Source organism: Hyla sarda, chromosome 5 (genome assembly GCF_029499605.1).
Source record: "Hyla sarda isolate aHylSar1 chromosome 5, aHylSar1.hap1, whole genome shotgun sequence".
Lineage (NCBI taxonomy): Eukaryota > Metazoa > Chordata > Amphibia > Anura > Hylidae > Hyla > Hyla sarda.
Window position 1 is genome coordinate 138,279,242 of NC_079193.1, and position 24,519 is coordinate 138,303,760.

Consider the following 24,519-nt stretch of genomic DNA (forward strand, 5'->3'; position numbering starts at 1 on the left):
ATGCCCACATAGCTGTTTGTTGTCTGGACATGCTGGGAGTTGTAGTTTTGCAACATCTGGAGGTCCACAGTTTGGAGATCACTGTGCAGTGGTCTAAAAACTGTAGCTCTCCAGATGTTGCAAAACTGCAATTCCCAGCATGCCCAGAAAGCAAACAGCTGTCTCGGCATGCTGGGAGTTGTAGTTGGGTACCTCCAGCTATTGCATAACTACATCTCCCAGCATGCCCTTCGGTGATTAGTACATGCTGGGAGTTGTAGTTTTGCAACAGCTGGAGGCACACTGGTTGGAAAATATTGAGTTAGGTAACAGAACCTAACTGAAGGTTTTCCAACCAGTGTGCCTCCAGCTGTTGCAAAACTACAACTCCCAGCATGCACCGTCTGTCAGTACATGCTGGGAGTTGTAGTTTTGAAACAGCTGGAGGTTTGCCCCCCCATGTGAACGTACAGGGTACATTCACATAGGCGGGTTTACAGTAAATTTCCTACTTCAAGTTTGGGCTGCGGCAAATTTTTTGCCGCAGTGCAAACTCCTAGCGGGAAATTCACCGTAACCCGCCAGTGCGAATGTACCCTAAAAACACTACACTACACTAACACCTAATAAAGGGTAAAACACTACATATACACCCCTTACACGCCCCCCCCCCCCCCCAATAAACAATTTCAAACGTCTTGTACGGCAGGGTTTCCAAAACGGAGCCTCCAGCTGTTGCAAAACCACAACTCCCAGCATTACTGGACAGCCACTGACTGTCTAGGCATGCTGGGAGTTTAGCAACAGCTGGAGGCACCCTGTTTGGGAATCACTGGCGTAGAATACCCCTATGTCCACCCCTATGCAATCCCTAATTTAGTCCTCAAATGCGCATGGTGCTCTCTTACTTTGGAGCCCTGTCGTATTTCAAGGAAACAGTTTAGGGCCACATATGGGGTATCTCCGTACTCGGGAGAAATTACACAAAAAATTTTGGGAGGCTTTTTTTTCCTTTTACCGCTTGTGAAAAGGAAAAGTTGGGGGCTACACCAGCCTGTTAGTGTAAATTTTTTTATTTTTTTACACTAACATGCTGGTGTTGCCCCATACTTTTTATTTCCACAAGCGGTAAAAGGAAAAAAAGACCCCCAAAATTTGTAACGCAATTTCTCCTGAATACAGAAATACCCCAGATGTGGGCGTAAAATGCTCTGCGGGCACACAACAAGACTCAGGAGTGAGAGCGCACCATGTACATTTGAGGCCTAAATTGGTGATTTGCACAGAGGTGGCTGATTTTACAGCGGTTCTGACAAACGCAAAAAAAAAAATAAATACCCACATGTGACCCTATTTTGGAAACTACACCCCTCACCGAACGTGACAAGGGGTATAGTGAGCCTGAACACCCCACAGGTGTTTGACGAATTTTCATTAAATTTGGATGGGAAAATGAAAAAATATATATTTTTTCACTAAAATGCTGGTGTTACCCTAAATTTTTCATTTTCACATCGGGAAATAGGAAAAAAGCCCCCCCAAATTTGTAAACCCATCTCTTCTGAGTAAGAGCATACCCCATATGTGAATTTAAAGTGCTCTGCGGGCGAACTACAATGCTCAGAAGAGAAGGAGCGCCATTGGGATTTTGTAGAGAAAATTTGTCCGGAATTGAAGGCCACATGTGTTTACAAAGCCCCCATAGTGCCAGAACAATGGACCCCCGACACATGTGACCCCATTTTGGAAACTACACCCCTCACGTAATGTAATAAGGGGTACATTGAGAATTTACGCCCCACAGGTGTCTGACAGATTTTTGGAACAGTGGTCCGTAAAAATGAAAAAAAAAATGTTTCATTTGCACAGCCCACTGTTCCAAAGATCTGTGGGGTGTAAATACTCACTGCACCCCTTATTAAATTCTGTGAGGGGTGTAGTTTCCAAAATGGGGTCACATGTGGGGGGTTCCACTGTTCTGGCACCACGGGGGGGCTTTGTAAACGCACATGGCCCCTGACTACCATTCCAAACTAATTCTCTTTCCAAAAGCTAAATGGCGCTCCTCCTCTTCTGAGCATTGTAGTTCGCCCGCAGAGCATTTTACGTACTAACATGGGGTATTTCCATACTCAGAAGAAATGGGGTTACACATTTTGGGGGTCATTTTCTCCTATTACCCCTTGTAAAAATGTAAAATTTAGGGGAAAAACTGCATTTTAGTAAAAAAAAAAAAATAATTTTCATTTACACATCCAACTTTAACGAAAAGTCGTCAAACACCTGTGGGGTGTTAAGGCTCAGCGGACCCCTTGTTACGTTCCTTGAGGGGTGTAGTTTCCAAAATAGTATGCCATGTGGGTATTTTTTGCTGTTCTGGCACCACAGGGGCTTCCTAAATGCGACATGCCCCCAAAAAAACATTTCAGCAAAAGTTGCTTTCAAAAAGCCAAATGTGACTCCTTCTCTTCTGAGCATTGTAGTTTGCCCGCAAAGCATTTTACGTCCTAACATGGGGTATTTCCATACTCAGAAGAGATGGGGTTACAAATTTGGGGGGGCATTTTCTCCCATTACCCTTTGTAAAAATGGTAAATTTGGGGGGAAAACTGCACTTTAGTGAAAAAAATTTTTTTTTCATTTACACATCCGACTTTAACGAAAGGTCGTCAAACACCTGTGGGGTGTTAAGGCTCACTGGACCCCTTGTTACGTGCCTTGAGGGGTCTAGTTTCCAAAATGGTATGCCATGTTGGGGTTTTCTGCTGTTCTGGCACCAAAGGGGCTTCCTAAATGTGACATGCCCCCCAAAAACCATTTCAGCAAAATTCCCTCTCCAAAATCCTATTGTCGCTCCTTCCCTTCTGAGCCCTCTAGTGCACCCGCCGAACACTTGACATACACATATGAGGTATTTCCTTACTCGAGAGAAATTGGGTTACAAATTTTGGGGGGATTTTTCATCTATTACCCCTTGTAAAAATTCAAAAACTGTGTCTACAAGAACATGCGAGTGTAAAAAATGAAGATTTTGAATTTTCTCCTTCACTTTGCTGCTATTCCTGTGAAACACCTAAAGGGTTAACACACTTACTGAATGTCATTTTGAATACTTTGAGGGGTGCAGTTTTTATAATGGGGTCATTTGTGGGGTATTTCTAATATGAAGGCCCTTCAAATCCACTTCAAAACTGAACTGGTCCCTGAAAAATTCCGATTTTGAAAATTTTGTGAAAAATTGGAAAATTGCTGCTGAACTTTGAAGCCCTCTGATGTCTTCCAAAAGTAAAAACACGTCAATTTTATGATGCAAACATAAAGTAGACATATTGTATATGTGAATCAATGTATAATTTATTTGGAATATCCATTTTCCTTACAAGCAGTGAGCTTCAAAGTTAAAAAAATGCTACATTTTCAATTTTTTCATCAAATTTTTGAATTTTTCACCAAGAAATGATGCAAGTATCGACAAAATTTTACCACTAACATAAAGTAGAATATGTCACGAAAAAACAATCTCGGAATCAGAGTGAAAGGTAAAAGCATCCCAGAGTTATTAATGCTTGAAGTGACAGTGGTCAGATGTTCAAAAAATGGGCGGGTCCTTAAGGTATATTTGGGCTGGGTCCTTAAGGGGTTAAAATTGTGCATAAACCTCAGGGTCCCATTTTCCCATGCAATTTTTTTGCAGTCTTTTAGGGAAAAAGGCCACCAAGCACATGGCCAAAAAAGATTACCCCGAAGTGAAAGATAATTATACCTCCATTATTTGTATCATTGTGATAACTCACTGTATATGGGCCTAAAGAAATAGAATGGGAATAGAGACCTATGCGTATTTCTACTTTAGGGGTAAGCGGTTTACTATGGCATGCTCACACGTAGCATATAGCCTGTAGACTTTTTGCAGCACATGTCATGTTGAGTTCAATTATACTAAATATAAAAAAAAAAAAAAAAAACGGTAATGCAAATCGTTCTTTCCCCGGAAGAAAGGCACAGGAGCAAATCGTTTCTTTCCCAGAAGGAAGCCAGAGGAACAGGTGTATGCGTAAAACGACCTGTGCAACACCATAGGAAAGGCTGCAGGACCCCACCCCTCTTCAGTGTCCTCTTTACTGCTGCTGTCACCATAGCATACAGGATCAGGCATTATGGCTATACAGCGCTGCCCTTAACAGTAAGAGGGAAGTCAGATCAGATGTGAGATGATGATGGAAGAGAGTCGAGTTGGTGCGCACTACCAAATTTAATAGCATTCCTCTCCAACCATTCTGCAATGTTTGCAGCTGTGAGTCTGTCCTCCAGAGACATGGTTGTGAGACAGATATAAGTCTTGTGACAGCAGTGAAGAGGATACAGAGAGACAACATGTGGAGGAGGATATACACAATTAAGGAATAAATCCAGTCCTATTTTGCTGAAAAGCCTCTTTGGGTTAGTGGAAAAGTAACTATGAAAAATATACTACTTTTGAAAAACGAGCAAGAGCCTTCTTGTGTATACCAGGAACCTCCACACTAGAGCCATGTGCAGGACTGTTTTTCCGACATCCTCTGTGCTGCACTGACATATGACACCCCTTGTGGAGTGGGAGGCAGTCACTGGTCAGTCCAGCACAGAGGGAGGGGAAGAGGAGTTGATTGGGGGGGAGGGATTAAGTTGTCAGTGTCGGCAGCCTCTCCGGCCCTCTGATTTAATCCTGAACAGGCTGCTTGAACCACAGCTTCTTTAAATCAGTGGCAACACCACATTTGCAGACTGTCATAGAAGCTGGGTCTGCAGTGCAGGACCTTAACCCCTTAAGGACCCGGGTTTTTTCCGTTTTTACATTTTCGTTTTTTCCTCCTTACCTTTAAAAAAATCATAACTCTTTCAATCTTTCACCTAAAAATCCATATGCTGGCTTATTTTTTGCGCCACCAATTCTACTTTGTAATAACGTCAGTCATTTTACCCAAAAATCTACGGTGAAACGGAAAAAAAAACCAATGTGAGACAAAATTGAAAAAAAAACGCAATTTTGTAAATTTTGGGGGCTTCCGTTTCTGCACAGTAAATTTTCGGTAAAAATGACACCTTTTTTTTTTTTTTTATATAGGTCCATACGGTTAAAATGATACCCTACTCATGTTCAGGTTTGATTTTGTCGTACTTCTGGAAAAAATCAAAACTACATGCAGGAAAATGTATACGTTTAAAATTGTCATCTTTTATAACTTTTTTATTTTTCCACATATGGGGCGGTATGAGGGCTCATTTTTTGCGCCGTGATCTGAAGTTTTTAGCGGTACCATTTTTGCATTGATAGGACTTATTGACTTATTTTTATTCATTTTTTCATGATATAAAAAGTGACCAAAAATGCACTATTTTGAACTTTGGAATTTTTTTGCGCGCACGCCATTGACTGTGCGGTTTAACCCCTTAAGGACCGGGGTTTTTTCCGTTTTTGCATTTTTGTTTTTTGCTCCTTCCCTTTAAAAAATCATAACTCTTAAAATTTTGCACCTTAAAGATCCATATGATTGCTTATTTTTTGCGCCACCAATTCTACTTTGTAATGGCGTCAGTCATTTTGCCCAAAAATCTACAGTGAAACGGGAAAAAAAATCATTGTGCGACAAAATTGAAAAAAAAAAACGCAGTGTTGTAAGTTTTGGGGGCTTCCGTTTCTACGTATTATATTTTTCGGTAAAAATGACACCTTATCTTTATTCTGTAGGTCCATACGATTTAAATTATACCCTACTTATATAGGTTTGATTTTGTCGTACTTCTGGAAAAAATCATAACTACATGCAGGAAAATTTATACGTTTAAAATTGTCATCTTCTGACCCCTATAACTTTTTTATTTTTCCGTGTATGGGGCGGTATGAGGGCTAATTTTTTGCGCCGTGATCTGAAGTTTTTAACGGTACCATATTTGCATTGATAGGACTTATTGATCGCTTTTTATTCATTTTTAAATTATATAAAAAGTGACCAAAAATGCACTATTTTGGACTTTGGAATTTTTTTTGCGCGTACGCCATTGACCGAGCGGTTTAATTAACTATATATTTTTATAATTCAGACATTTCCGCACGCGGTGATACCATATATTTTTATTTACACTGTTTTTTTTTTTTGTTATGGGAAAAGGGGGGTGATTCAAACTTTAATAGTGGAGGGGTTAAAAGATCTTTATTCACTTTCTTTTTTTGCACTTTTTTTTTGCAGTGTTATAGCTCCCATAGGGACCTATAACACTGCACACACTGATCTTTCACATTGATCACTGGTTTCTCATAAGAAACCAGTGATCAATGATTCTGCTGCTTGACTGCTCATGCCTGGATCTCAGGCACTGAGCAGTCATTCGGCGATCGGACAGCGAGGAGGCAGGTAGGGACCCTTCAGCTGTCCTGTAAGCTGTTCGGGATGCCGCGATTTCGCCGCGGCTATCCCAAAAAGCCCACTGAGTTAACCGACAGTTTTTACTTTCACTTTTAGCCGCGTGGCTCAGCTCTGAGCATGCGGCTAAAGGGTTAATAGCGCGCAGAGCTGCGATCGGCGCTGCGCGCTATTAGCGGCGGGTCCCGACTTCACTATGACGCCAGACCCGCCGTGATATGATGCGGGGTTACCGTGTAACCCCGCGTTATATCACGGGAGTAGGACGAAGGACGTACCTGTACGTCCTTGGTCCTTAAGGGGTTAATTAATTATATATTTTTATAATTCGTACATTTCCGCACGCGGAGATACCACATGTTTATTTTTATTTAAACATTTTTTTTTTTGTTATGGGAAAAGGGGGGTGATTCAAACTTTTAATAGTGGAGGGATTAAATGATCTTTATTCACTTTTTTTTTGCACTTTTTTTTTGCAGTGTTATAGCTCCCATAGGGACCTATAACACTGCACACACTGATCTTTCACATTGATCACTGGTTTCTCATAAGAAACCAGTGATCGGTGATTCTGCTGCTTGACTGCTCATGCCTGGATCTCAGAGGGCTCATTTTTTGCGCCGTGATCTGAAGTTTTTAACGGTACAACGGTACAATTTTTGCATTGATAGGACTTATTGGTCGCTTTTTATTCATTTTTTCATGATATAAAAAGTGACCAAAAATGCACTATTTTGGACTTTGGAATTTTTTTGCGCGCACGCCATTGACCGTGCAATTTAATTAACGATATATTTTTTATAATTCAGACATTTCCGCATGCGGCAATACTATATATGTTTATTTTTATTTACACTGTATTTTTTTTTATGGGAAAAGGGGGGTGATTCAAACTTTTAATAGGGAAGGGGTTAAATGATCTTTATTCACTTTTTTTTTCCCCTTTTTTTTTTGCAGTGTTATAGGTCTGTTATAGGTATAACACTGCACACACTGATCTTTCACATTGATCACTGGTTTCTCATAAGAAACCAGTGATCGATGAATCTGCCGCTTGACTGCTCATGCCTGGATCTCAGGCACTGAGCAGTCATTCGGTGATCGGACAGCGAGGAGGCAGGTAGGGACCCTCCAGCTGTCCTGTAAGCTGTTCGGGATGCCGCAATTTCACCGCAGCTATCCCGAACAGCTCCCTCAGCTAACCGGCATGGTTTCACTTTCATTTTAGACGCGGCGTTCAACTTTGAACGCCGCGTCTAAAGGGTTAATAGCGCGCGGCAGTCCCGGGCCCGTGTTAGAGGCCGGGCCCGACTCGCTATGACGCGGAGCCACGCCGTTGCCCCGCATTATAGATCGGGAGCGGACTCAGGGCGTACAGGTACGCCCTGGGTCCTTAACAGGTTATGGCATATCGCCAGGCCGCCCCCTGTAGCCTAATTCGCTCCCGCATGTGTTTCATTGGGTCCCTCAGGTCCATCAGAACGCATCTTCTCTGCAGCAGGCAACATAGCTAGTAAGAAGAAAGAGAGCATTAGCCCTGAGTATGTGGACATGCCATCTTTTTTACACTGTAGTGTATGTATTCATGTCAAGAAAATTTAAAAATTGCCTTTTCTTGATCGGCTCCATTGGGGGACACAGAAACCGTGGGTATATGCTGCTGCCACTAGGAGGCTGGACACTAGGCAACAAGAAAATTCGGCCCCTCCCAGCAGGATATACCCGCCCCCAGGAATCTGAGCTAATCAGTTTTAGCTTAGTGTCAGTAAGAGGTAGACACAGGTTTGGAGCTATCCAGACCTGGTCTTCTTTTTTATTTGATAGTTAGGGCCTGTTTTAGCTTCTTTTCTCCTTTTTATTGTCTTTTGTTTTTTAGGTGGGGGTTCAGGAGCATGACGCTACCTGTTCCCCCATATGCGGCTAAGGGCATGGGGCATAAAGTATGCACTGTTAACTAGGGATCGACCGATTATCGGTATGGCCGATATTATCGGCCGATAATCACGATATTGGGCATTATCGGTATCGGCAATTACCTTGCCGATAATGCCCCGCCCCCCGCACCGCGATCGACAACCCCCCACCGACCCGCCGCACCGCACCCCTGACCCGCCGCACCACACCCCCCGACCCACCGCGCCGTTTCGCACACCCCACTGTGATGCTGGGCGGTATCTTGGTAAGGATTTTTGCCCATACCACTATACTGGTCGGGCCCCTCCCCCACCCTCCGAGTCAATAAAAAAATTAAACTTACCCGTAATGGGGTGGTCCGGGCCATCCATCCTTCCTGTAGTGTCCGGGGGCGTTCCGGGTGAAGAGTGAACCTGTCCGGGCTGTCCTTCTTCTCCGGCGGTCATCTTCTCCACTCCGGGTAGGCTCCGGCCTAGTACACTGCATAGACGCCGCTACGCCGTGACGTCAGACCACCCTGATAGGTAGAGGGAGAGAAGCGGGTGGTGGCGGCGGCCTATGGCCCCGCAAAAGCCACTGCAGATCATTGATTTAAAGCGCCTGCTTTAAATCAATGATCTGCAGCGGTGTCGCAGGGGGTTAAATAGCCAATAACTTATACCGGAATATCGGTATAAGTTATCGGCTATCGGCCCTAACCTGCACGATTATCGGTATCGGCCCTAAAAAACCGATATCGGTCGATCCCTACTGTTAACCCCTTCCCGCCAACGGCCAGCGCCTGGGGTTGAACCTTGGGTCCAGGTCCCCCTATCTTCCCTTCTTCCCCCCCCCCCCCTGTTTTTGGCCCACTCCTCTTTATTAATTCTGGTGACACAGACAGCGGGTGAGTCTGCTCCATTTTCTCTTGGTCTCACAATGCCCGAACACAGACCTGACCCCAACGGCAGACAGGTCACTGCAGCCCTGGTCACCTATTATGCTTGTGTGAATTGCAAAACTAAAATGCCTGGTGGTTCTGCGGAAACCACCTTTCCTGCCTGCACCACTGCGCGCCCCAGTTCGGATTCTCCGGTGTCCTGTTCCGGTTTCTATTCGGTTCTGCATGGACGTCCTGTGTCGGATGGTGGCGGCCATAGAAACCGTTCCTATCGCCCTCTTCAAATTTCTCTTCTTTCCCGGTGGGACAAGTCACCGCTATCCCTCGATCACAGGATCATTCTTCCTTCCAGGACTCGCCGGTCCCTCCTGTGGTGGCTTTGGTCACCTCTTCTTCATCAGGGGCGATCCTTTCTGCCGCTCCACTGGCAGGTCATCTTGATGGATGCCAGTCTCTGGTTGGGGAGGAGTCTTCAGGGACCGGACTTTAGTCCTCCCGGGAAGCTCTTCTCCCCATCAATATCCTGGAACTCAGGGCAATCTACCTCTGCCATTGGGAGCGCCTTCTCCAAGACTGTCCTGTTTGTGTTCAGTCAGACAACTCCACAGCTGTGGCGTATGTCAATCGCCAGGGCAGCACACGCAGCTCAGCGGCAATGGCCAAGGTCTCCCAATATCCTTCTCTGGGCGGAGCTCAGAGTTCCCTCCATCTTGGCGATTCACATACCAGGGGTGAAATATTGGGAGGCGGACTTTCTCAGCCGCTCCTCAGTCAACCCTGGCGAGTGGTCTCTTCATCCAGAATCGTTTTAGGGAAATCTGCAACCTCTGCGGCTCCCTGGGTGTGGACCTGTTTGCGCCCGCCACAACCAGAAAGTTCCTTGTTTTGTGGTGAAGTCCAGGGATCCCTTTGCCCTAGCCGTTGACGCCCTGGTGCTTCCCTGGTTGCACCTCGCCCTTCCCTTTCTCTTCCTTCCTCTTCCTCTCCTTCCCAGGGTCCTGAGGAAGCTCAAAGCAGAGGGTGTTCCTGCCATTCTCGTGGCTCCAGATTGGCCCAGGCAGGCGTGGTACGCCGACATGGTCCCTCTAGTGGACGACGTGCCACTGCACCTCCCAGCTCATCCCGACCTGCTCTCTCAGGGTCCCCTTTGCCACCCCAATTTACACTCGCTGCATTTGATGGCGTGGCGGTTGAGATCGAGTTTCTTAGAGCCAGGGGGTTCTCTCCCCAAGTAGTTCCCACTATGATCAAGGCGCACAAGCCCTCCTCTGTGAGGATTTACCACCGTACTTGGCGGTCTTATTTTCGTTGGTGTGAATTTCACTCCTTTTCCCACGACTTCTTTCCTTTTTACAGTTGGGGCTGGAACAATGCTTGGCTCTCAGTTACCTTAAGGGACAAGTCTCGTCTCCCCTGGCGTTCGATCCTCACATCCAGACTTTTCTGCAGGGTGTTGCTCATGCGGCTCCACCTTACAGATCCCCCTACTCCACCATGGGATCTAAATTTGGTTCACAGTGCCCTACAGGGTACTCCCTTCGAACCTCTTTGGGATGTTCCTCTTCGTATCCTTTCCTTCCTCATTGCAATCACTTCCATTAGGAGAGTTTCGAAGCTGGCAGCTCTCTCCTACCATTCTCCCTACCTGATCTTACACCAGGACAAGGTGGTTTTTCGTCCGGTCCTGTACTTTATGTCTAAGGTGGTCTCCACCCTTCACCTAACTGAGGACATCTTCCTTCCGTCCTTTTGTCCTGCTCCATCTCCTTCCAGGGAACGTTTGCTTCATGGTCTTGATGCGGTACGGGGTGTTCAGATTTACCTTTCAGTCACTTCTTCCTTTCGCCAGAGTGACCCTGCTTTCGGAGGGTCGTCATAAGGGGCTTCCTGCTTCGAAGGCAACCTTTTCACGGCAGATCAGTTCTGCCATTTCTGAAGCTTACCGCTGCAAGGGGAAAACTCTTCCTTTCAGGGTCTCAGCTCATTTCACTCATTCTGTCGAGGCCTCCTAGGCTCTCCGCAACAGGGCTTCGGCCTTGCAATTTGTAAGGCGGCCACCTGGTCGTCCTTACACACGTTTGCTAGGTTTTACCAGGTAGATACCTTTGCATCTGCTGATGCTGGTCTGGGCTGCAAGGTGTTGCAGGCGGCTGTGGTCCAGCCTTCCACCTAAGTTTCTTGAATTTTTTGCCCACCCTTGGGACTGCTTTGGTCCCACGGTTTCTGTGTCCCCCAATTGAGAAAAGTAGATTTTTATGCTTACCGTAAAATGTCTTTCTCCGAGGATCCATTGGGGAACACTGCACCCACACATTTGTTCTGGTGTCCCTGGCTTGGTTACCTATGCAAGGGTGGTTTCAGTTAATTTTTATTCTGTGGTTTGCTTGGACAGTTATTATTTTTTTCTTTACCTGTCGGTCCTCTCCTACTACTCTGGGACTAAACTGATTAGCTTAGGTGCCTGTGGGCGGGTAGATCCTGCTGGAGAGAGATTTTACAGTAAGCATAAAAATCTACTTTTTTTTTTTTTTTGCATATTTGTTCATTTAGTCGATTAATCAAACAAATAATCAGTCAACTAAACAATCTGACAAATAATCGTTAGTTGCAGCTCTACATGGAATAACCTTCCTGCAGAATTGGTAGCTGCAAATACAGTGAAGGAGTTTAAGCATGCATTGCATAGGTGTAAAGGCTATACTTCCTATAAGTTAGGGCCAAGGACCATTGTTAATATTCAGGATATTGGGCAGACTGAATGGGCTAAATTGTTATTAGAAGAGGTTTTTCAATCAGGCACAATTTAAGCATTGTAAAGCCCTGAGGAAGCTACCACTTGAGAGTGGCAATACACATAAGGTCTCTGTCCCTTAAAGACCCAGCCCATTTTGACCTTAACCCCTTAAGGACTCAGGGTTTTTCCGTTTTTTCACTTTCGTTTTTTCCTCCTTACCTTTTAAAAATCATAACCCTTTCAATTTTCCACCTAAAAATCCATATTATGGCTTATTTTTTGCGTCGACAATTCTACTTTGCAGTGACATTAGTCATTTTACCCAAAAATGCACGGCGAAACACAAAAAAAAATCATTGTGCGACAAAAACGAAGAAAAAACGCCATTTTGTAAATTTTGGGGGCTTCCGTTTCTACGCAGTGCATATTTCGGTCAAAATTACACCTTATCATTATTCTGTAGGTCCATACGGTTCAAATGATACCCTACTTATATAGGTTTGATTTTGTCGCACTTCTGGAAAAAATCATAACTACATGCAGGAAAATTTATACATTTAAAAATGTCATCTTCTGACCCCTATAACTTTTTTATTTTTCCACGTACAGGGCGGTATGAGGACACATTTTTTGCGCCGTGATCTGAAGTCTTTATCGGTATGATTTTTGTTTTGATCGCACTTTTTGATCACTTTTTATTCATTTTTTAATGGTATAAAAAGTGACCAAAAATGCGCTTTTTTTGACTTTGGAATTTTTTTGCACGTACGCCATTGACCGTACGGTTTAATTAATGATATATTTTTATAGTTCGGACATTTACGCACGCGGCGATACCACATATGTTATTTATTTATTTTTTTACACTGTTTTATTTTTTTTATGGGAAAAGGGGGGTGATTCAAACTTTTATTAGGGAAGGGGTTAAATGACCTTTATTACCACTTTTTTTTTTTTTACATTTTTTTGCAGTGTTATAGGTCCCATAGGGACCTATAACATTGCACACACTGATCTTTTACACAGATCACAGGCGTGTATTAACACGCCTGTGATCAGTGTTATCGGCGCTTGACTGCTCCTGCCTGGATCTCAGGCACGGAGCAGTGATTCGCCGATCGGACACCGAGGAGGCAGATAAGGGCCCTCCCGGTGTCCTGTCAGCTGTTTGGGACGCCGCGATTTCACCGCGGCGGTCCTGAACAGCCCGACTGAGCAGCCGGGTCACTTTCACTTTCACTTTAGAAGCGGCGGTCAGCTTTGACCGCCGCTTCTAAAGGGTTAATATCGCGGCGATGTGTGGTATTAGCCGCGGGTCCCGGCCGTTGATGAGCGCCGGGACCGACGCGATATGATGCGGGATCGCGGCACGATCCCGCTTCATATCGCGGGAGCCGGCGCAGGACGTAAATATACGTCCTGCGTCGTTAAGGGGTTAAGGACCAGAGCATTTTTTGCACATATGACCACTATCACTTTAAGCATTAATAACTCTGGGATGCTTTTACTTATGAAGTTGATTCTGAGATTGTATTTTCGTGACGTATTCTACTTTATCATAGTGGTAAATTTTTGTCAATACTTGCATCATTTCTTGGCAAAAAATTTCATGAAAAATTTCAAAATTTAGCATTTTTCTAACTTTGAAGCTCTCTGCTTGTGAGGATAATAGACATAACAAATAAATTATATATTGATTTACATATACAATATGTCTACTTTATGTTTGCATCATAAAGTTGAAATGTTTTTACTTTTGGAAGACATCAGAGGGCTTTAAAGTTAAGCAGCAATTTTCCAATTTTTCACAACATTTTCAAAATCGGAATTTTTCAGGGACCAGTTAAGTTTTGAAGTGGATTTGAAGGGTCTTCATATTAGAACTACCTCATAAATGACCCCATTCGAAAAACTGCACCCCTCAAAGTATACAAAATGATTTTCAGAATGTTTGTTAACCCTTTAGGTGTTTCACAAGAATAGCAGCAAAGTGAAGGAGAAAATAAAAAAAAATGTTTACACTAACATGTTTTTGAGTTTTTACAAGGTGTAAAAGGAGAAAATGCTCCCCAAAATGTGTAACCCCAAAAAAAAAAACATATGGCATACTCTTTTGGAAACTACACTCCTCAAGGAATGTAACAAGGGGTACAGTGAGCCTTAAAACCCCACAGGTGTTTGATGACTTTTTGTTGAAGTCGGATGTGTAAACTACATTTTTTTTTTCACTAAAATGCATTTTTCCCCCTAAAAAGGTTATCTGAGTATGGAAATACCCCATATGTGGACATCAAGTGAACTGCGGGCGCACTACAATGCTCAGAAGAGGAGGAGTCACATTTGGCTTTTTGAAAGCAAATTTTGCTGAAATGGTTTTTGGGGGCCATGTCAAATTTAGGGAGCCCCTGTGGTGCCATAACAGCAAAAAAAAAAAAAACACATGGCATACTATTTTGGAAACTACACCCCTCAAGGCACGTAACAAGGGGTACAGTGAGCCTTAACACCCCACAGGTGTTGCATTACTTTTTGTGGAAGTTTTTTTCTGTTTTTTCTCGAGAGGTTATAGGAGAAAATGCCCCCCAAAATTTGTAACCCCGTTTCTTCTGAGTATGGAAATACCCCTTGTGTGTATGTAAAGTGCTCTGCGGGCAAACTACAATGCTCAGAAGAGAAGGAGCACCATTGAACTTTTGGAGAGAGAATTTGTTTGGAATCGAAGTCGGGGGCCATGTGCATTTACAAAGCCCCCATGCTACCAGAACAGTGGACCCCTCCACATATGACCTCATCTTGGAAACTACACCCCTCACGGAATGTAATAAGGGGTGCAGTCAGCATTTACACCCCACTGGTGTTTGACAGACTTTTGGAACAGTGGGCTGTGCAAATGCTCCACCGTTCTGGCACCATGGGGGCATTGTAAACACACATAGCCTACAATTTCAGCCAAATTCTCTCTCCAAAAGCCCAATGGTGCTCCTTCTCTTCTGAGCCCTGTAGTGCACCAGCAGAGCACTTTACATCCACATAATGGGGTATTTCCTTACTCAGAAATTTGGTGTTGCAACTTTTGGGGGCTTATTTCCTATCACCTCTTGTGAAAATGAACAATTTGGGATAACACCAGCATTTTAGTGAAAAAATAAAAATAAATTAATGTTGGGTGTTTTTTTTTTTGTGTGTATGTCAGAACTGATGTAACGATCACCCACCCCTGTGCAAATCACCTCAAATGTACATAGTACGCTCTCACTCCTGAACCTTGTTGTGCGCCCACGGAGCATCTTACGTCCACATATGGGGTATTTCCGTACTCAAGAGAAATTGCATTACAAATTTTGGGGTCTTTTTTTCCTTTACCTTTTTAAAATGAAAAGTATGGGGCAACACCAGCAAGTTAGTGTAAAAATTATTCTTTATTTACAATAACATGCTGGATTAAACCCCAACTTTACCTTTTCTTAAGGGGTAAAAGGAGAAGAAGCCCCCCAAAATGTGTTAGGCAATTTCTCCCGAAAACGGAATTACCCCATATGTGGCCCTAAACTGTTGCCTTGAAATTCGAGGTGAGAGAGCGCCATGCGCATTTGAGACCTAAATTAGGGATTTGCATAGGCGAGTACATATGGGGGTTCTACGCCAGTGATTCCCAAATAGGGTGCTTCCAGCTATTGCAAAACTCCCAGCATGCCTGGACATTCAATGGCTCTCCGGCAATACTGGAACGTGTTGTTTTGCAGCTGGAGGCTACGTTTTGGAAACAGTGTCGGGGGGGGGACTGTGTAGGGGTATGTAGTGTTTTACCCTATATTTTGTGTAGTGTAATGTTTTTAGGGTACATTCACTGGGGCGGGGTTTCACAGCGAGTTTCCCGCTAGTAGGAAAATTTACTGCATCTCAAACTTGCAGTGAGGAACTCTATGTAAATCCCGCCCCTGTACCATTCACAGGGGGGGGTTGCAAACTATAACTCTCAGCATGCAGTGACAGCAGAAGGCCATGCTGGGAGTTGTAGTTTTGCAACAACTGGAGGAGAACAGTTTGGAGACCACTGTGTAGTGGTGTCCAAACTGTAGCCTTCCAGATGTTACAAAACTTCAAAGCTTTAAGACTGCCCAGGCATGCTGGGAGTTGTAGTTCGTCAACATCTGAAGGCCATATGTTACAGAACTACAACTCCCAGTATGCCTAGGCATGCTGGGAGTTGTAGTTTTGCAACATCTGAAAGAGCACAGATTAGAGACCACTGCACAGTGGTCTCCAAACTGTGGCCCTCCAGATGTGGCAAAACGACATCTCCCAGCATGCCAGGAAAGCCAAAGGCTGTCTGGGCATGCTGGGAGTTGTAGTTTTGAAACTCCTAGAAGCAGCAGTGAAGATCACTTTACAGCGATCTTCACTGATGACGCTGCTGCCTTCTCCACTTGCCTGTCCCCGCTGCCTGCGCCGGTGCAGTGCCGTAGATTGTGATTTGCCATAGATTGTGATGGAGTTACTCAGCAGTTTTCCCTGCTCGAGCGCTCCTCCTCCATTACAATCTATAGGCTGACAGTCGCACACCACCCCCCAACCATTGGTTACTGCGGGGGCTGGGGGGTGTGTGTGTGTGTGCGAGTGTCACGTGACATATTTAATCATCAGGCATCGCAGCTCACGGCAGTCTCACTTGGGTTATCACAGGAAGAGGATCTCTCCCTTTGATAGCCTGAAGATGCACGGAGCTCTCATGGCCTTTGTGGCCCGATTCCGAGAGCGGAATGGAGCCACAGAAGTCAATCCATTTACTGTGTCCTCCCCGCTGCGCCTGTCAGCTTGTGTGCCCCTCGCACAAGCTGACAGTCAGTGTCACCCGCCAGCGCGATCACTATTCACCGCTAACGGGACCCTGTGCCCGCTAGCAGTGTTATGTGTCCCTGCATGCGCAATGTTCACTGCTAACGGGACCCCTGTGCCCGCTAGCAGTGTTATGTGTGTCCCCGCCAGCGCAATGTTCACTGCTAACGGGACCCCTGTGCCCGCTAGCAGTGTAATGTGTCCCCGCCTGCGCAATGTTCACTGCTAACGGGACCCCTGTGCCTGCTAGCAGTGTTATGTGTCCCTGCCTGCGCGAGCCATCCACCCCACCCGCGGCTCTGTTCCCCGCTCCCTGTTAGCTCAGGGAACGGGAAACAGATTTAAAGGGCTTCGGGCGCAGCGAGTACTGCGCATGCCTAGGTAGGTAGCATAGATTTACTTTTAGTGTAGCGTAGTTTAGGATTAGTTTGAAAGCGACTACAACTCCCAGCATGCCCAGACAGCTGAAGGCTGCCCAAGCATGCTGGGAGTTGTAGTTTAGCTGATGGGACCACAACTCCCAGCATGCCCAGACAGCTGAAGGCTGCCCAAGCATGCTGGGAGTTGTAGTGCAGTGAAGGCACCACAACTCCCAGCATGCCCAGAAAGCTGAAGGCTGCCCGAGCATGCTGGGAGTTGTAGTGCAGTGAAGGGCCCACAACTCCCAGCATGCCCAGACAGCTGAAGTCTGCCCGGGCATGCTGGGAGTTGTAGTGCAGGGAAGGGCCCACAACTCCCAGCATGCCCAGACAGCTGAAGGCTGTGCGGTTATGCTGGGAGTTGTAGTGCAGTGAAGGCACCACAACTCCCAGCATGCCCAGACAGCTGAAGGCTGCCCGAGCATGCTGGGAGTTGCAGTGCAGTGAAGGGCCCACATCTCCCAGCATGCCCAGACAGTTGAAGGCTGCTCGGGCATGCTGGGAGTTGTAGTGTAGGGAAGGGCCCACAACTCCCAGCATGCCTAGACAGCTGAAGGCTGCCCGGGCATGCTGGGAGTTGTAGTGCAGGGAAGGGCCCACAACTCCCAGCATGCCCAGACAGCTGAAGGCTGCGCGGTGATGCTGGGAGTTGTAGTGCAGTGAAGGCACCACAACTCCGTGCATGCCCAGACAGCTGAAGGCTGCCCGGGAATGCTGGGAGTTGTAGTGCAGGGAAGGGCCCACAACCCCCAGCATGCCCAGACAGCTGAAGGCTGCGCGGTGATGCTGGGAGTTGTAGTGCAGTGAATGCACAACAACTCCCAGCATGCCCAGACAGCTAAAGGCTATCCGGGCATGCTGGGAGTTGTAGTTTAGCTAATGGGACCACAACTCCCAGCATGCTCAGACAGCTGAAGGCTGCGCGGTGATGCTGGGAGTTGTAGTGCAGTGAAAGGACCACAACTCCCAGCATGCCTAGACAGCTAAAGGCTGCCCAGGCATGCTGGGAGTTGTAGTTTTACACAGGTATAAAGTAGTGTTAGCGCGATTTAAGCGTAGTTAGCGTAGCGTAGTGTTAGCTCAATTTTAGGGTATCTTTAGTTTATTGTTAGCGCAGTTTTACGTTTTTTGCTTAGTGTACATTTAGCGTAGTGTAGTGTAAGCGCACTTTTAGTGTAATGTAGTGTTAGCGTAGTTTTAGTGTATTTAGCGTAGTGTAGTGTTAGCGTAGTTTTAGTGTAGCTTAGTGTTAGCGCGGTTTTAGCGTATTTAGTGTAGTGTTAGCGCAGTTTTAGCGTATTTAGTGTAGTTTTAGTGTATTCAGCGTAGTGTAGTGTTAGCGCAGTTTTAGTGTATTTAGCGTAGTGTAGTGTTAGCGCAGTTTTAGCGTAGCTTAGTGTTAGCGCAGTTTTAGTGTATTTAGCATAGCTTAGTTTTAGCACAGTGTATTTAGTGTAGTGTTAGCGCAGTTTTAATGTATTTAGTGTAGTGTAGCGTTAGCACAGTTTTAGCGTATTTAGCGTAGCGTATTGTTAGCGTAGTCTTATAGTAGTTAGCGCAGCGTAGTCTTAGAGTAGTTAGCGCAGCGTAGTGTTAGTCCAGTTCTAGCATAGTTGGCGTAGTTGTACACGGGTGTAGTGTAGCTAACTTAGTTTTACAGGCAGATAAAGCGTAGTTTAGATAGTTTAGCGTGGGGTGTAGCTTAGCTTAGTAATAAAGTAAAGTGGCTACAACTCCCAGCATGCCCAGACAGCCAAAGGCCGTCCGGGCAGGATGGAAGTTGTAGTTTTGCAAAAGTGGCAGAGGCAGTTGCGCTCTGCTACGCTAATGCAGTATACGGCCACCTGTATAGATGGCTGTATACGGTGATCACTTACCCACCTCCGTTCCTGCTCCGTCACTGGACGTGTAGCAACGCAGGAAGATGACGGAGCTGGAACGGGGGTGGTAAGTTAGACTCTCCAGGTACAAATCCATTTTTTTTGTGTTTTTTTTCTCATTTCAGATACGTGAATGCAGAGGACTACATCGGAATCGGTGGACTACGACGATGACCTGCATTTTTTTTTTCTTTTAATAAAATGGTTAACGAGGGCTGTGGGGGAGTGTTTTTCCTAATAAAAATGTTTTAACTTGTGTGTGCTTTTTTTTAATTACTTTATAGGCTTAGTAGGGGAAGCCGTCTTGTAGACGGAGTCCATAACTAAGTCGGGGCTTAGCGTTAGCCGATACCAACAGGCCCAGAGCGCCAAATATGGCACTCTTGGGCCTAGGCGGTAACAGGCTGGCGTTATTTAGGCTGGGGAGGGCCAGTAACGATGGTCCTTGCCCACCCTGGTAACGTCAGGCTGTTGCTGTTTGGTTGGTATTTGGCTGAAAATGAAAAGACGGGGAACCACACACGTTTAAAAAACAAAAGGGGGGGGGTGGTTCCCCGTCTTTTAATTTTCAGGCAAATACTAACCAAACAGCAACAGCCTGACATTACCAGGGTGGGCTAGGACCATCGTTATTGGCCCTCCCCAGCCTAAATAACGCCAGCCTGTTACCGCCTAGGCCCAAGAGCGCCATATTTGGCGCTCTGGGCCTGTTGGTATCGTCTCTTCTCGGTACCCCTGTGGCGGTGGGTACCGGGGTAATAATTGGGGGTTAGAGCTAGCTGTTTTTGGGGCTAACGCTAAGCCCCGACTTCGTAATGGACTCCGTCTACAAGACTGCTTCCACTACTAAGCCTGTAAAGTAATTTAAAAAAAAGCACACACAAGTTAAAACATTTTTATTAGGAAAAACACTCCCCCCACAGCCCTCGTTAACCATTTTATTAAAAGAAAAGAAAAAATGCAGGTCATCGTCGTAGTCCACCGATTCTGATGTAGTCCTCCGCATTCACGTATCTGAAATGAGAAGAAAAACACAAAAAAAATGGATTAGTACCTGGAGAGCCTAACTTACCACCCCTGTTCCAGCTCCGTCATCTTCCTGCGTTGCTACACGTCCAGTGACGGAGCAGGAACGGAGGTGGGTAAGTGGCCTTGTGATCACCGTATACAGCCATCTATACAGGAGGCCGTATACTGCATTAACGTAGCAGAGCGCAACTGCCTCTGCTATTTTTGCAAAACTACAACTTCCATCCTGCCCGGACGGCCTTTGGCTGTCTGGGCATGCTGGGAGTTGTAGCCACTTTACTTTATTACTAAGCTACACCCCATGCTACACTATCTAAACTAGGCTTTATCTGCCTGTAAAACTAAGTTAGCTACACTACACCTGTGTACAACTACGCCAACTATGCTAGAACTGGACTAATACTACGCTTCGCTAACTACTCTAAGACTACACTGAGCTCACTACTCTTAAGACTACGCTGCGCTCACTACTCTAAGACTACACTAACAATATGCTACGCTAAATACGCTAAAACTGTGCTAACGCTACACTACACTAAATACATTAAAACTGCGCTAACACTACACTAATTACACTAAAACTGTGCTAAAACTAAGCTACGCTAAATACACTAAAACTGCGCTAACACTAAGCTACGCTAAAACTACGCTAACACTACGATAAATACACTAAAACTGCGCTAACACTTCACTACGCTAAATACACTAAAACTGTGCTAAAACTAAGGTACGCTAAATACGCTAAAACTGCGCTAACACTACATTACACTAAATATGCTAAAACTGCGCTAACACTAAGCTACACTAAAACTATGCTAACACTACACTACGCTAAATACACTAAAACTACGCTAACACTACATTACACTAAAAGTGCGCTAACACTACACTACGCTAAATGTACGCTACGCTAAAAATTTAAAACTGCGCTAACACTAAACTAAAGCTACGCTAAAATTGAGCTAACACTACGCTACGCTAACTACGCTTAAATCGCGCTAACACTACTTTATACCTGTGTAAAACTACAACTCCCAGCATGCCTGGGCAGCCTTTAGCTGTCTAGGCATGCTGGGAGTTGTGGTCCTTTCACTGCACTACAACTCCCAGCATCACCGTGCAGCCTTCAGCTGTCTGGGCATGCTGGGATTTGTGGTCCCATCAGCTAAACTACAACTCCCAGCATGCCCGGGCAGCCTTCAGCTGTCTGGGCATGCTGGGAGTTGTTGTGCTGTCACTGCACTACAACTCCCAGCATCACAGCGCAGCCTTCAGCTGTCTGGGCATGCTGGGAGTTGTGGGCGAGGGGCACACAAGCTGACAGGCGCAGCGGGGAGGACACAGTAAATGGATTGACTTCTGTGGCTCCATTCCGCTCTCGGAATCGGGCCATGAGAGCTCCGTGCAGCTTCGGGCTATCACAGGGAGAGATCCTCTCCCTGTGATAGCCCAAGTGAGACTGCCGTGAGCTGCGATGCCTGATGATTAAATATCACATTTGTACATGGATTTATATGTATCATAAGATTATTTGCAAGCACTATATACCATTAATTGGTGTTTTCAAAATTTTTGCATATTTAGTTCTGTTTTGTTATTAATATTTATTTTTTGCTCCTTTTAAATTAGTTTTATTTTTAATATTTTTATTTGGTCTACCAATATGACGAGGAAGTTTTATTTACATTTTTTTTTTTTGTTTAAAATAAAGGATGTGCATTTTACATGGGTTTTGATGATGTTCTTTTTGTGTGTATCTTCCCCCTTTCCATCCACCAGAGGCACACTGATGCGTTCTGTGCCTAAGTTATTGCATCTAGAATGTTACAGCTCAGATAGTGGCCTACCAATACAATATCTAAGATGATGTGCTTTAAATCTAAACTGTAACATATTGCCAGAATATAGGCCCAGATTTATCAAAGAATGTCTACGGTAGAGCTATTTTCCCATCTTTATTTGGGTGGTGGGTTTGACTAGCGTGGATCTTATTTATCAAGAAGGTGCAGCAGGATGATGAATTTTGCGCAGCTCTGCTGTGGTGGGAAAAGCTCTACCGCATACACTTTTTCTAGACGCTTGTGAGGGAGGGAAGTAGACACTTTCCCGGTGTCAGGATCCGTGTACTGTGAGGATACTGGTGGTGGATCCTCTGTGTCAATGGGGTGATGACGTGGGCCGTACCAGGGGAACGGAGTCTAAGGGGTTACTGGTATTCACCAGAGCCCACCGCAAAGCGGGATGGACTTGCTGCGGCAGGTAACCCCCAGGTCATTCCACCCGATAGCGACTCAACCCCGACTGACGGCTGAGATAGGCGCGGTACAAGGGATTAGGCAAGAGCAAGGTCGGACGTAGCAGAAGGTCAGGGCAGGCAGCAAGGATCTTAGTCAGGGGCAACGGCAGAAGGTCTGGAACACTGGCTTGGGACATACAAGGAACGCTTTCACTGGCACAATGGCAACAAGATCCGGCGATGCTGGGAAGGGGAAGTGAGGTAATATAGGCTAGGGCACAGGTGAAAGTACTAATTTGGCCAGGCGCCAATTAGCGGCGCACTGGCCCCTTAAATCGCAGAGTCGGCGCGCGCGCGCCCTAGGGAGCGGGGCCGCGCGTGCCGGGACTGAACAAACGGGGAACAGGTCGGGTAAGAAGGCTGGGATGCGAACCGCGAGCGGGCACGTCCCGTATCGCGGGTCGCATCCCCGCCAGAGACACTAGCGCAGCGCTCCCGGTCAGCGGGTCTGACCGGGACGCTGCGACAAGGTAAATGCTGCGAGCGCTTCGGGGAGGAGCGGGGACCCGGAGAGCTTGGCGTAACACCCGGGTCCGGAATTTTGCAGGTTAGGTGTTTTTACTTAGTTTCACAGAGCTGCCTGGACATTTTCACTTGCATTTTAGATACTACAATCAAATTTGATTGCAGTGTCTAAGGGGTTAAAGCCAGGCATCACCGTGATCGGACAGATAGCCACCAGAACCACCCAACTATGACCCGCACTCAGCTCCTGAGCGCGTGTCATAGAAGGGGAGTGGGATGCTGTCGTCCACAAGAGGTTAAAGGTGGAATTGCGGAAGGTAGAAGTGATTCTAATGCCTACTGGTAGGTGGGGTAGCTTTGCCCCTAAAAAGTACCTTTGCGCACAAAATAGCGACTTTTGATGAAAGTTGCAAATGATAAATACGTGACTACTGCAGAGTCAGAAAGAAAAAGTTCTACAGGTAGGCAAAAAGAGTGAAACTGTCTACATCAAAAGATTCATAAAAGTCGCTAAATATGCTGCTTGCGCCTGAACTGCGGCAAAAAAAAAAATGCTCTAAAAGCAATGATAAATCTCTCCCATAAAGTCACACATATATCATATGTCCTTGGAAGTTAAGAAAGTAAACAAAACCACAGCTTTCACCAAATATAGCACATAGGAACTTATCACATGGAGTCACATATTTTGTTTCTTAGAAAGGAGCTTTCACACTATGAATTTCTCCGTTTAGGAACTTCCGTCAGAAGTTCCGTCACTACAGCTGCGAAACCCGTCCGTTACAAAACCCCTGACGGCCATGACTAAATTGCATTGCAGCCTATGGGGTTTTGTAACTGCCCGTTTGCACTCGCATATGCCCGTAATTAATTACGGGCGTTATATAGTGACGGGACATCGTGGCGGAAAAATTACTGCATGCAGTAATTTTTCCACCACGATGTCCCGTCACTATATAACGCCCGTAATGAATTACGGGCATATGCGGGTGCAAACAGGCAGTTACAAAACCCCATAGGCTGCAATGCAATTTAGCCGAGTTTCGCAGCTGTAGTGACGGAACTTCTGACGGAAGTTCCTAAACGGAGAAATTCATAGTGTGAAAGGAGCCTTACATATAATTCTGTTGGCAGAATTTTGCTTTTTGTTTTGTGAAAAAGAAAGAATGAAAGAGGTGAAATGTGCTTGTAAATTCATCAAAATTCACGTGTTTGTAATTCAGTATTAATTTGCTAATTTTAAAAGTGCTGAGGTGTTTCTTTTATTTGATTTTTCCTGTGTAGTTTCTCCAAATGGCATTGGGGCCAACTCACAACACCCAATTCAAGTATGCTTAAAGAAAAGTGATTTTGCATTAGCTTATATATTGCTCTCCAGCGGTGGAGATCCAACGAGCATATCGATCAAAGTAGGGGACACACCTCTGCATGCTGCAGTTTCTATTGCTTTAAATAACAAAGGTGAGCCTACAGTTTAGTATCCTATTGTATATAAGTAGGATTGTTGATGTGGTATTTTTAATGATAAATAGCAATCTTAAATAAATATTCAGATACATTTGTGATTTGAGCCTCTTAATAAGTAAATATGGGTAATCCTTAGTACCTATTGTAGAAGTTAGTAGAGAAGCTTTTGGGGTTGATTATTGTTTATATATATATATTGCAATGCAATTTTGAGAGGTG

At 45.3% G+C, this 24,519-nt stretch overlaps 1 protein-coding gene across 8 annotated transcripts in view; it reads left to right on the forward strand.

The window, feature by feature from the left end:
* Positions 1-24,519, forward strand: part of TRANK1 (tetratricopeptide repeat and ankyrin repeat containing 1) — a 300,522-nt gene that overhangs the window by 148,229 nt on the left and 127,774 nt on the right. For 7 of the 8 annotated variants that reach the window (XM_056520371.1, XM_056520377.1, XM_056520378.1 and 4 more), the window contains one exon: positions 24,118-24,294. In XM_056520371.1, the coding sequence (XP_056376346.1) occupies positions 24,118-24,294 (177 nt within the window). Of the gene's footprint in view, positions 1-23,183; positions 23,295-24,117; positions 24,295-24,519 lie in introns of those variants that run through there. The other variant, XM_056520379.1, reaches the window with a different exon arrangement.